General features: G+C 37.1%; 2 protein-coding genes across 2 annotated transcripts in view; one reads left to right on the top strand and one right to left on the bottom strand.

Annotated features, from left to right (window-relative positions):
* Nucleotides 1-4,634, top strand: part of tub (TUB bipartite transcription factor) — a 17,347-nt gene extending 12,713 nt beyond the window's left edge. Inside the window, exons 8-11 of the mRNA XM_015006721.2 lie at nucleotides 213-327; nucleotides 522-620; nucleotides 736-907; nucleotides 2,875-4,634. Coding sequence (XP_014862207.2) covers nucleotides 213-327; nucleotides 522-620; nucleotides 736-907; nucleotides 2,875-3,008 — 520 coding nt within the window. The 3' untranslated portion in view covers nucleotides 3,009-4,634. The remainder of the gene's footprint in view (nucleotides 1-212; nucleotides 328-521; nucleotides 621-735; nucleotides 908-2,874) is intronic.
* Nucleotides 4,635-5,707: 1,073 nt separating this feature from the next.
* Nucleotides 5,708-11,186, bottom strand: ric3a (RIC3 acetylcholine receptor chaperone a). The gene is made up of 6 exons (XM_015006718.2): nucleotides 10,885-11,186; nucleotides 9,375-9,592; nucleotides 9,061-9,136; nucleotides 8,631-8,727; nucleotides 7,992-8,149; nucleotides 5,708-7,855 (listed from the first exon to the last, which is right to left on the bottom strand). Exons 1-6 carry the CDS (start codon nucleotides 11,000-11,002, stop codon nucleotides 7,077-7,079), a joined length of 1,446 nt encoding a protein of 481 aa, XP_014862204.2. The 5' UTR covers nucleotides 11,003-11,186; the 3' UTR covers nucleotides 5,708-7,076.
* Nucleotides 11,187-12,426: the final 1,240 nt, after the last annotated feature.

The raw sequence follows: 12,426 nt of genomic DNA on the forward strand, positions 1-12,426 counted from the left end.
CCACATTTTTATGCCTTAAGAAAAACAAAAAAAAAAATTAGGAAAAAATCCTGGCATAAAGAATCATAAGTCATGCATGAAAGGGCTAGTTCCATACAGCCGCTAGGAAATGCCACCTCAATTTCCACCTGAATTGCGCTTTATACGTTAGTTCACATCAATCACACACCAAATCTTGAATTAGACTTGAATGCATAGTGCTGTTTTTGCAGGTCAAACCTCATGGGAACCAAGTTTACTGTTTATGACAATGGTCTGAACCCCATGAAGAGCACCACCAGCCTCGAAGCCAGCAATCTTCGCCAAGAACTAGCTGCCATTTGCTATGTGAGTATAAATATCCTGAGAATGAAATGCACTGGTTACCCGATTTGCAATTATACAACATTTAATATTCTGCAGAAAAAGAGGGATGTGAGATTGCAGTAATACAATTATAAACTAAAACTATAAACATGGCACATTTTTCTTTAAGCATGCTTCTGCTGTATCTTGACCAGTTCATCATCTATTCAATACAGGAAACCAATGTTTTAGGATTCAAAGGGCCTCGCAAAATGAGCGTCATCATTCCAGGAATGAACATGGACCATGAGAGGGTGTCTATCCGGCCACGTAACGTAGGTCTCGCTGCCGCATATGTGCTAACCTATCCAACTCCCTGCAATAGTTTTATAATTGATCATAAAAGTGAAATGGCTGTTGCTGAAGGTGTTTGTTTGCTGTTCATTTCAGGAGCATGAGTCACTGTTGGCCAGGTGGCAGAACAAGAACACAGAGAGTGTGATTGAGCTTCACAACAAAACACCTGTGTGGAACGACGACACTCAGTCCTACGTTCTCAACTTCCACGGCAGAGTCACGCAGGCTTCTGTTAAAAACTTTCAAATCATTCATGACAATGACCGTAAGAGCCAAATGTCTAAGCATCACTTTACATTTGGGGGATGATGCATATTCTCAGTAATGCATTGACAGCATAATGTTCAGAGTCTGGTTTTCTTTTCATTGGCTCACTTTACAGAGCGGGTATTACCACAGGGCAAATCATTTTAATTGAGTAAATTTAGCAATGAGGGCAATAAATGTAGCAAATTGAAAAGATGTTGTGACGTCAGCAAAGCTATTCCTGCAAAAAACATCAATGTTGAACAGATAAAGAAATAGACATTAACAGAGCATTTTATTACTGTGAAAGGTCTTATGAGTTAGTTATTCAGGGCTTTTGTGAGACAGCCGAGGAGAACAACGTGTAGGTAACAACAAAATAAAATAAAAAATAAATGAGCAAAATAACTTTCTGGTCAAATACTGTCATGAGAAAAATGAAGCACAGCATCACTTCTTTCATCAGATTCAAGAGGGAAAGAAGCAGCCTAATGCTGCTAATTACACGCACATGATTAATGAATCATCAGTGAAAGTGACCAACCCTGTAAAAGGCTGTTTATACCTTTGAAAGAATTAGGGGTTATTAACTAAGCAAGGACATTGCTTAGTTAGCAAGGACATTGTAACCGCTTTTCAATCTGTAAAAACGGTTGTGGTTATTCTAAAATTAGTGAGCCTGATCAATCTGCTGTGATAAAGATAATTCACAAGTAACCTCAGGAAGCACAATTCTCTAAAACTCCTTGTCCTTACACATCTCAAACTTGACAGCCATTAGTTTGTTTCTTAACTTTTGCATCTTGCCAGCGGAAGCCCTTTTCTCTCTGAAAAGCATATGGCAGCACAGCTTAGGTTTGCATTTAAGACATTTTTTCACAGTTCAAACCACAATGTTTGGCTAAAATCAAATGCAGTTTAAGCACAAAAGTTTTGTGAAAACTGCTGAGCGTGGTGAAAGAGGGGTCATGATCCACACTGTATGGGAAAGTTTTTTTTTTTACATTCAGATGGGAATCAGTCAGGTCATGATCCACACTGTATGGGAAAGTTTTTTTTTTTACATTCAGATGGGAATCAGTCTATCTGTTGGCTAAACCTTGGACCAAACTGGGTCACCAACAGGACAGTGGTCCAAAACACGGTCAATATACAGAGCAATAGTAAATTAGACCAGAGGAAAATAATCCAAGGTGCTACAATAGTCCACTCAAGGTCATGACCTCAGATAAAATGAAAATGAAATTATTTGGAGTGACATCAGAGATGCAATTTACAAGCATCATGTGTTGCAAACAATCTGAGAAACTGATCCAGAAATACAAATGGCAAGTGTTTACAACTAAGAGCTAGTTTATCAAGCTGTTTGGGAATTGGGTATACCTAGTCTTTTTACCCAAATTATAAGTTTAGATTTTTTTGAAAGATGCGTTCATGGATAGAATGCACATAAAGGTCATACTGAGTGGCAACGTAACTTCAACAATGTGATGCATGCAGTTGCAGGAGCAACAGTCAATCAAGCAGAAGGGAAAGATCACTAGACACAAAGGGTAATGTTTAGAAAAAAATTAAATAAAGCATGGCACTTTGCAGAGCTTGATAGCAATTGGATATGCACATGGCTGGTTGTCTTGCTTTGCCGTTGTCTGCCACATGGAGCTCAATCTTTCCAACATAGTGTGAGATGACACAAGATGTGTGGGCGTCTTTATTTACCCACTGGTTCCAACATGGGGCCTCTGGGACATCTGCATACCATATGCCACGTAACTGAACAACACAATCACTCAACCTCATGCAAGCCCAACATTCATCCCTTGATAAACCCAAGTATTGGTAACCGTGTCGACTGATTCTTCAAAGCATCCTCTGTCTCCTCACTTTCATTCACTGTTGTTACTGACAATTTGAAACTCCTAGGACATACAATTTCATTTTTTTGTGTCAGTGTCGATTGAGTAAAACGTACGTTTTCTTTTGCAGCTGACTACATTGTGATGCAGTTCGGCCGTGTGGCGGAGGACGTCTTCACAATGGACTATAACTATCCAATGTGTGCGCTGCAAGCCTTTGCCATTGCCCTCTCCAGCTTTGACAGTAAACTTGCCTGTGAATAAACTCAAATCTGAGGTTCAAAGAAGAGCTGATCTGTCTGTCCTTAAGGGCTGCTTGTGTATCCCTCGGGTTGGTTTGACATCTTTAAATCACCCAATGCCCTGGAACTCCTGCATACTGCGAAATACATTGCGGGCTTCAAGTCCTCGGTGTCTATGTGTGCCTGCGGTCGAAAAGGGGTAAATGGTTATGATCTGTGGAAGAAAACAAGCACAAAAAGTAATCCACTGGTAAAATCAAAGGAATTGGTCTTGACTTATATTGTAATTTTGTATACTGCAACTGCATTATAAAAACCTGCACTGTTTCTTTACGTAGTAGCTTTAGAAGTTTAACATTTCCTTACTTGTACATTTTAACTAACAGGCACACAAAGAGTGTGTTTGAGCAACTCCGTATATTTTCTTTCTGTAGTCTACAGCACAGTCTCACACGTCCTTGTTGTGCATGAATTCAAAGATAACATGCTGATCAGAGTATTTTGTTATTTCCATATTTCATCGCATGGTCATTTTATTTTCTGCAGTCATTTGTAACAACTTCATCAGTATTGGCTGTTTTGGTGCCAATACAAAAAAAAAAAAAAAAAAAAAAAAATCACTTACTTCCAAAAGAATCAATTAGAGACCCCAACTTGAAAAGGGTAAAGGTATGTTACACAGTGCTGTCTACCACTTATTGTGTCACACTGTTCAATGTGAATGTACAGGATGATGGTGCACTTTACTTTGAATTACGTGATGGAAAGATATATTGCTGTACATACTTTATTGTGCCTTTGAAGATGAACTCCAGTTTTAAAGTTTGGCCACAAAATGACTTGAACTTGAATTAATCTTTGTGTTTCTTGCCATCCTCGCGTTCACCGAAGGTATTTCTCTAAACTTCAGTTTACCTCAGATATATGTTCAGAATGGATGAACACCATTTGGCTACAGAAGATTCAAGATAGTTCATTCCAAAGTTTCAGTCCGTCTGTAGGTAAATTATAATTAGCTTCAGAACTTCACTCTGCTAATTTCCTTCAAAATTCATTAACACAGCATGACCTACTGCCAACAAACAAAGAGAGTGAATCCACCTTTTGTTTGAACACATATCTTTTTCTTGACATTTTCATGAACTTTATGCTCCATTAAAGAGTTTAATACATTCCTCATCTAACTGGCAGTAAATCAATACATCACACACTGCTCACATTTTTACTCGAAATATTTGTCCTCCTGCTTCTTCTAGGGCAGAGTCTCTTTTTGTCACATGTAAAGTAGTAGATTTTCTATTTTACAACCATTGAAAAAAATATATGCTGAACGACAGCAAAGAACAATCGCTGATACCGCTATTGTTACTGTGGGTTCTGAGAAGATCTTTAACAAATGTGCTATTCTTGTATTCAGTTGTGTTCTATTTGAAATTTCTATTTCCAAATGGTTGATACTCTTGCTGTATAGTCTGCTTTTCTCACGTGTGTCCAGGATCCAGAGGTTCTGTCATTTCAGTGCTCTCGTCATTATGTACAGTAAATGGTGTACAATTTTACTCTGATGGTATAAACAAAGTCCTTTGATCATGAGAAAAATAAACTTAAAATCTGTCAAATGAAATATCCTGGATGTCTTCATACCAGTAAAATATCACAAAAATCTGTCATATCCCTGTCATATCCCAGCTACTATCTTTTTTTTTTGTTGGTAAAAACCAGAGCATTCGCACTATGTCACAGATTGTAGAAATGTCTGAGACAACAATGTTTGACTTAAACGACTTAAACCAAGCATATAAAATCACATAGTCACTGTTGTACAACCAACCTCTCATTTGTACCACTTTCTTGGTGTTTATATTTCTATTTGTATTTTAGAGTCATCAGAGGGACAAAAACATAAAAGCTGCTAAAGAACCTAATTTTGTTCTTTTGTTCTGGTCCTTGACTGTTCACCCAAATGTGGCTGCAACAAGGAAAGATGTTTGAATTTGTATTAATTTAAACTTGACATATAAAGGGAATTATAAATAAAATTGGTTATTAGTATAATAATAATAATAATAATAATAATAATAAATTATTATTATTTTTTTATTATTATTCCATCTCTCTGTACAGTTATCAAAATAGCAAGGCTTAGTGCAAAAGCACAGATGTTCAACTTGTAAAAGGTTATAAAAAGTATAGGTAACTGTACCTAATTGCAAGATTTTTACATTGCAATCTTACTTTCATGTCTATAAAGACTGAAACATCCCCCTGTGTTGATGCAACATGATCAGTAAAAATAACATTGGAACTAAAACAACAGCTAGCTGAAATCATCTGTGAAGACAGAAACATTTTTGTGACAATGTAATTAAAATGCCCAGCTGTAGTTGAAGACTGTTGCTATTACTGTTAATGACCAACTAGAAACGGAAAACCAACCACAATATGTGTGTGTAGAAATAAAGAGGCGTGTTGCTGCAGGTTAGAGTAGTAGCAGCTTCTTTTTTTTTTGAAACCACATCCACCTTATTCCTCGGAAGCTTACTGCGGAAACGATTATGGGTCTTACTTCCGGCGTCCACCGGAAGTAGTATTTCATTGTAATTTGTAGGGTTTTGCTAATTCATAATAGAAGTTACATCTCTCTTTTCGGTTATTGTACAGTATTTTGTAAAACTTATTTACGGACATGCCTTTCTGCTATCAGAGAGCTGCTCAAGGGAACGACAGGAACACAGCGATAAGTTTTGTAACGGAATGACAGTGAATTAGCAGCGCTGCTAACTGCTTGTTTGTCTGAAGAGCTGACGGTAATAAAGAAGAGAAAAGCAGCGAACAAACAGTGCAAACAGTTTATTATCCAGCTGTTAACACTAGAACACTTTGGTTTGCTGACTTCTTACAAATGTAAAACAAAGGACACAAGTTCTTCAGCTCCAAATTTGAAGTCAATTCCTGAGTGGACTATAAGTGAATTGACTCAGCATGAAGCACACAGGTGAGAATATGATGATTTAAAGATGCACAACGGGAATCGATGGTGGACACTTACAGATTTAATTGTAAACGTCAGTAGACATACCTAAATACTTGCAAACAAGCAATGACACAAAACTAAAACAAACAAAACAGGTCTTTCTTAAGAAACAAAATGTAAACAAACAAACAAAAATAGTCATTTCTAGTATTTATAAAAATATTACCCCTCCACGTTGAGAATTAGGTCATTACTTAGGGAAAAAAAAATATCATGTATGTTTCTCACTAAGTCATGGCCATTGTCTTTGGTGTTATTGCTGCCTACCAGCAAAGACAGTCGGTCGTTTTTCCCTGCAGGGACATGATTTCAGTGAGGAGTTGGGATAATCTGTAGAGCTCATCATGTTGCAGTTTATTCAACCCAGCTCAGTCAAACCAAACCAAACCATGAGGGGGAGCCAAATATTCATCTTATGTTCCCAAAACAGCGGTGACGTCAGTCAAGACGTCTGCAATCTGTGGTGAATTGTTTTTTCTGTTATGATGATGTTGGCTTCAAATCCTATGCAATGTCGTGACTTTTACCCTTTTATTAAGCTTGTTTCTGAAATGTGTCACTTGTACCTGTTGCATTTTTACAAGAGTTTTGTTTCTCAGTCTCCCTGTTAGTGATGATACTTGGCTGATAAGTGTCATTTCCAGCAACGCTTCTGCTCTCTGTTATTACTGTTTATGAGAAATATGTGAAAGAAGGAATTATCAATGTTTCAAATAAGCGATAAGTGACATAAAAACAAGCGGCGGTCAAAGTATTTCAATATAGAAATTAGGTATGTAACATGTTCCTTCTTTTACTGATGGATTATGAGGAATTTAATGGATAGTAATCACATGATTTCTTTAAATTAATGACATTTCACTAGAAAAATAACTAAATAATTTTTTCTATATGACAGGTCTTTAAGCTCAGACATCATAAACCAATAAATTTGATCACACTTTTCTACAGTGAACAAAAGAAAACCATTAACAATGTTTTTTTTTTATCATTGGATGATGTTTCTCAAATAAGTTTGATTTTTGGTGGTTTAAACATGTGAGGGCTAATGCAGACTTAGGTTGCTGTAAAACTTTCTCTTTCTCTCCTGTTTCTCATCCTCAGGACATTCTGTCCGACCTCTTTTGGGACGTCTGCGTGAATCAGATGTTCGTCTTCCATCGGTGCCAAAGTTAACAAATACTCCTCTTCATCTTCCTCTGCTCGTTCCTCTGGATTTGAAGAGCCTTCACAACTAAACTGCAGGCTTTCTGCCTCCATCAGAGGATCATCGTCAGCTTCCTCCTCCTCTTCTGCTTCTACGTCCTCCTCCGTCTCATCCCCCGTTTCCTCCTCCTCTTCTTCTTCCTCCTCCTCTTCCTCGAAGGTGTCCTCTTTGGGGTAGTGGAACACGTGTTTCTTCTCACTGAAGGTTATTTGCTTCTTCTCTCCCCTGTGTTGTTGCAGCTCTTTGCTCACCTCCAAACCGACTCTTTCCTGCTTTCTGCCAATGACAGGAGGAGCAGGAATGAGCAACTGTTTCTTCTCCTCTTCTTCCACCTCTTCGTCCTCCACATATTCAAGCTCTTTGTCCTCTTCTGCTTCCCCAACTTCTTCTAATTCATCTTCTTCTTCCTCGTCTAAATCTTCTTCTTCCTCCTCTTTTTCCTCTTCCTCTTCATCTTCCTCTTCCACAATGGAGAGTTTCCTGGCCATGATCTCTTCCTCTTCCTGCTCCATCCTCTCTGCAAGGGCCTCAGCAGTGGGTTGGCTGGGATCCTCCTCCAGCTTAACGGTCTCATACTTATGTCTATCACAGGACTCATCATACGCTGGATAAGTCTCCTCTGGATAGCCTGTGTTAATGGAGCATGGAATAGTAAGCTTTACATAAATAAAATGCTCGGGGTTTCACTGGAGGTAAGCCCTGCTCCTCAAACATATTTTCTGAAATTATTAGAGGCGCTTGAGGATTTACACTTGAGCACATACCTTCCCAATCTGCACCGTAGGGGACCTCCTCAGCCTCCATCTCGGGAGAGGCTCCCTCCAAACGGCCCTCCTGCATCAGCAGTGTGATCTGTCTGAGTTGCCTCAGGAGTTTTTCCTCCTTCTTTGATGTTGAAGTTTTACTCTTTCGCTTTCTGCCACTGTGAAGCAGCACAAGTTAACTCGAGAATCTCAGGCTTATTTTATTAAAATAAAAATAAAAAAAAAAGCTAGCTGTCAGGTTTTTACAAAACTGCAGAACAAGGTACACAAGCTGCATTTTTGCTCATAAATTCCTCAGCTGTTTGGATTTCCCAAAAGTGTGTTGTTTTAGAAATATCAATTATATCTTCCGAGGCTCATGAGTGAATGATTACCCACTTATTGTTTCTTCTTTTAACTGAATATTGCCGTAGAAAGTGCACTGCTTACTGGCGCAGCAGCTCTGCTACCTTACAAGGATTTCATTCTATTGAGATTTTTGCTCGTCATTTCCTAGTTGAAAATATTACTTCTTTTGGAGTTATTTTCATTCTCATATTTTCTATTTAGCCTAGTCTCCCATCAAATAATACGTTTCAGTCATTTTCAAGATGTTGTAGTAGTGACTAATGGATGTTCTGGGGGAAAGAAGCTCCTTACCTTGAAGAACAATGACTCCTCCCTGAGACGATCCTCTCTAGCATCATTTCTGTTTGCAGAAGTTTCTCCTGAAGCCTGGCAAGCTCACAATCAGTAGCTAAACGTTTCATACAAATAAAGGGATCAATATTAATAAACACTGTGATAATAAAAAAAAAAACACAAACTTTACAAATCATTTCAGATGATTAAAAACAAAATAAAGATCACTTTGGTGTGCTTTCAAAATTAATTCTGGCAGTTTTCCTGTGCTCTTGGTTTTTCCTAATGTTTCTCTTAAAAGAATTAAATACAAAAAAAAAAAAAATGAAAAAAACAAAACAAAACACAAAACTCTCCCATGTGAAATTTACACCATCAAATTACCAATCAAAAAGTCTAAGCCACACTCAAAAGCTGACAAACATTTTCTGTGTCTGAAAGAACTTACCACTTGCGTTCGATGTGGTTTTTGTCTTGTCTGTTGAATAGAGCCCTGATTTATTCACCTTTCCCTTGCATGTTAGCTGTGCACAAACATGCAGTTATGATTAGTAGGGCTGTGCAAAGGGCTAATGCAAAGCATCTTTTAATTGTCACACTTTATAGTTTAAATAAAACTCATAATCACCTTGACAGCAAAGAGTACATTCAACTGAGTATAAAGATACTGAACAATAACTAAATATAAGAGTCATTATTATAAGGCGTATTCATCCCACACTCAATAATCTACCAATTAGGGAGGTTTGTTGCAGTGATTACCTTATACATAATATAAAGGATGTAAAGCAGAATCCCAAAGCCATACGTGGGTATGACTTGAGCCATCAGGTTGTATTTCTTGCCCCGCCCAATACTTTGAACTTTAACCCTGGCTTCAACGGTGTGTGTGAGAGGGTGATAAGAATCCACCTCCCACTGCTCCGGGTCGTCTGACACTGACAGCTGATGCATCCCAGGAGGGTAAAACCCAGGTCCAACTGCAGGAGGTAAAAAAAACAATCACTGCTTGAATTTATTTAACAGATGTTACTCTAACTTTCTTTTTAAACACTGGTTTAAAAAGAAAGTTTAAACCAGTTTAAACACTGGTTTAAAAAGAAAGTTAGTTCCTAATGATTTTTGTTTGCACAACCAACTAATTTGAAAGTTGCAGATTTGTTAATTGTCGGCATATAGTTATATTGTCAGTCTCTTTTTCAGGCATGTTTGAAATGAAGTTTTGCAGTAAACCTTTAATAACGTATATGTAGGAGTAATGTCAGCTGCTTATTTAAAATACAAAATGTTACAATGAAAGATGTGGTGCTGTAATGTTTTAAACAAGTGCCTCATAATTTCAGAAATATCAATAAAGAAACTACCTTTCACCCTCTAACAACAGAGGTAATTGGATGTACACCTTTAAAAAAAAAAAAATCTGCATTTAGAAATTCATTCCAAAAAACTTTTGGGCACCAACAATCGTTTGGGTGGGATTCCCATCAATAATGTTTTTGCCCTGTCTCTTTCTTCTTGTTTTATCATGAGCTCTGAACTAAACTGAATCAAATTATGTCTGATGTGTGTTAAATATTGTCTTGAGTTATATTGTGAGGTCCTACATGAGTTGCTATTTTGGTCCTGGAGTGATTTTAAAAGTTGGGCATCTCTTTTTTCAGGTTTACCACTGCTTCATGTTTTCTCCAGGAATAGAGCATGGCTATCCTTCATTTGCTGGAGTCCTTTCCTAATCCTTTAGAAATGGCTTCGTAATCTTCTCCAATGTGACTGACTTTGTTTTTGTTTTTTTATGTGTTCTTTATAAATCAGAACATGATCCGTTGCTTTTTGGGATCTTTTTTGTTAAGTTCTCATCAGATAAGACTACTCATCAAGCAATAATCAATCCCAGTTGTAACAGGTATAATCGAACTAAAACATTATTCACACTCGTTGGCGGCTGGTTTCCATAGCACCAGTTTTGTTTGGATAATCTTAAATAAAATCGTCATTTGGAAACTGCTTATTGCGTCGACTCAAGTTAACGTTGCCAGATAATAAAATTTGTTGGATCTTGATAAATCTCTAGGAGGCACAATTTTATTTTCTTTTTTTCTTTTCCAGCGCTGCACATGAGCATGTATTAAAAACCATTACAGTAAACACATTTACAGTAGGGCGGGTTTTTAACCCTTGAAAATTCTCTGTATAGTACTAGCTGACAACAACAACAACAACAGAGGGACTCAAGATGGAGTAGGACGGATGATGACCTGATAAACTGCCTTACCCTCAGATTGGCCCCTCTCATTTTTTCCTCTGGGTAAAAGCATCCTGGGCAGGAAGAGAGACACACAAAGAACAGAGCATGATATAAGGGTAACCTTCTGGCAAGTTGTAATGGTCATTCTGTCTCAGAAAATGACCGCCATCCAGTATTTTGTCTTTACTAGAAAAGCGAGATTCTGTCCCCAGATGTCAGCTCTCATGTGACGATGTTGCATCCAGATTAGTGAGGATTAGAGAAGCTGCATTCAAGCGCTGTCTGAAATATGGGCTGTAAATCTGTAAACAGAAACCAGCTGCTTGTTGTATAATTTTATAGACTTTTAACCACCACAGTCTGAAGATGGATAATAAAGCAATCAACCTCTTGATTTAATGCTCCAAGTTGAATTTATTAAATCTGTCATAAACTTAGCAGAGTCAAGGGCCACTGAAAGGTGCTATAAATCCATTAGTCAATAATGTTCTGAACTTATTGAAGGAAATTTATAATCAGATTAGGTCATACATTTTTTTTTTTGTGCAAAAAACAAGTGAGTAGCTGCTCTCAGTGGTAAGTCTTGAATATATTTATATATATATAATAAATCACAACATATTTTTCTTCAGCTATGATTTAAAGCTTGATTCATGCCAAACTTGGATAATGAAAATGTTACTTCAGCTGTTTTCAGATTTAGCTGAATTTTATTCTCAAACTTTCATAAATCAGATGTGAGCACACTTTCAAAAATGCTCCTCAGACGATGTTCATGTTTAAGGGTCCACTCCCGCTTAGGAATTTCTGTTGTGCGAGATTCAGATGATTTTCTGGAAGATCAGCTCATATTTTCACCTTGCAAATAGACACTCATTTGAATCAGGTGTGTTGAAGGAAACATTGATCGCATGCAGTGTTGGGGGTCTCATGTCCAGAACCTAGTGACACTGATTAAGAAGCGCTTAAATTAAAATTAGTTTTAATGAATCATATATGAGCACACTTTATTTTATTTTTTTTTAATTTAAAGGGTAAATGCTCTCTTTTGACTTAAAAGCAAGTAAAGAAGCAAATAAATCACATTAACAATACAAAATCAATGCAAAACAGTGAGGACTTGGAGTGTAAGAAAACAGAGTAACATTACAGAGTAATGTCAACAATGGTTTAAATATTTATTATGTTATCATAAAAAGTAACTAAATTTATAGCTTTGAATACAGATATGAAATGAGGAGATGTGAACATAACACAACCTATGCACTTCATATGAAAGACCAGCAGATGGCATCAGAGATTCAGTTACAAAAATACCACAAGTTCAAGTCAAGTGCTCACAAACTTGACAGTGAAGTAACAATGTGCAATTTTTACAATATTTTTTAATGTTGTTATGCTAAATATAGACGTGTCTGGAAATGGTCTAAGTAATAATTACATATGTCAGAAATGTTTAACAACATCACATGGAAAGCTGGTATAAGACGCAAGATAAATTTTGTGCAGATTATATTGCCATTAGCGTTTGACAATTGAGTTTTTTTATTTGCATAGATTCATCCATTG

The sequence above is a fragment of the Poecilia mexicana genome, unplaced genomic scaffold, assembly GCF_051168715.1.
Source record: "Poecilia mexicana isolate PSO_F unplaced genomic scaffold, ASM5116871v1 scaffold_3, whole genome shotgun sequence".
Taxonomy (NCBI): Eukaryota; Metazoa; Chordata; class Actinopteri; order Cyprinodontiformes; family Poeciliidae; genus Poecilia; species Poecilia mexicana.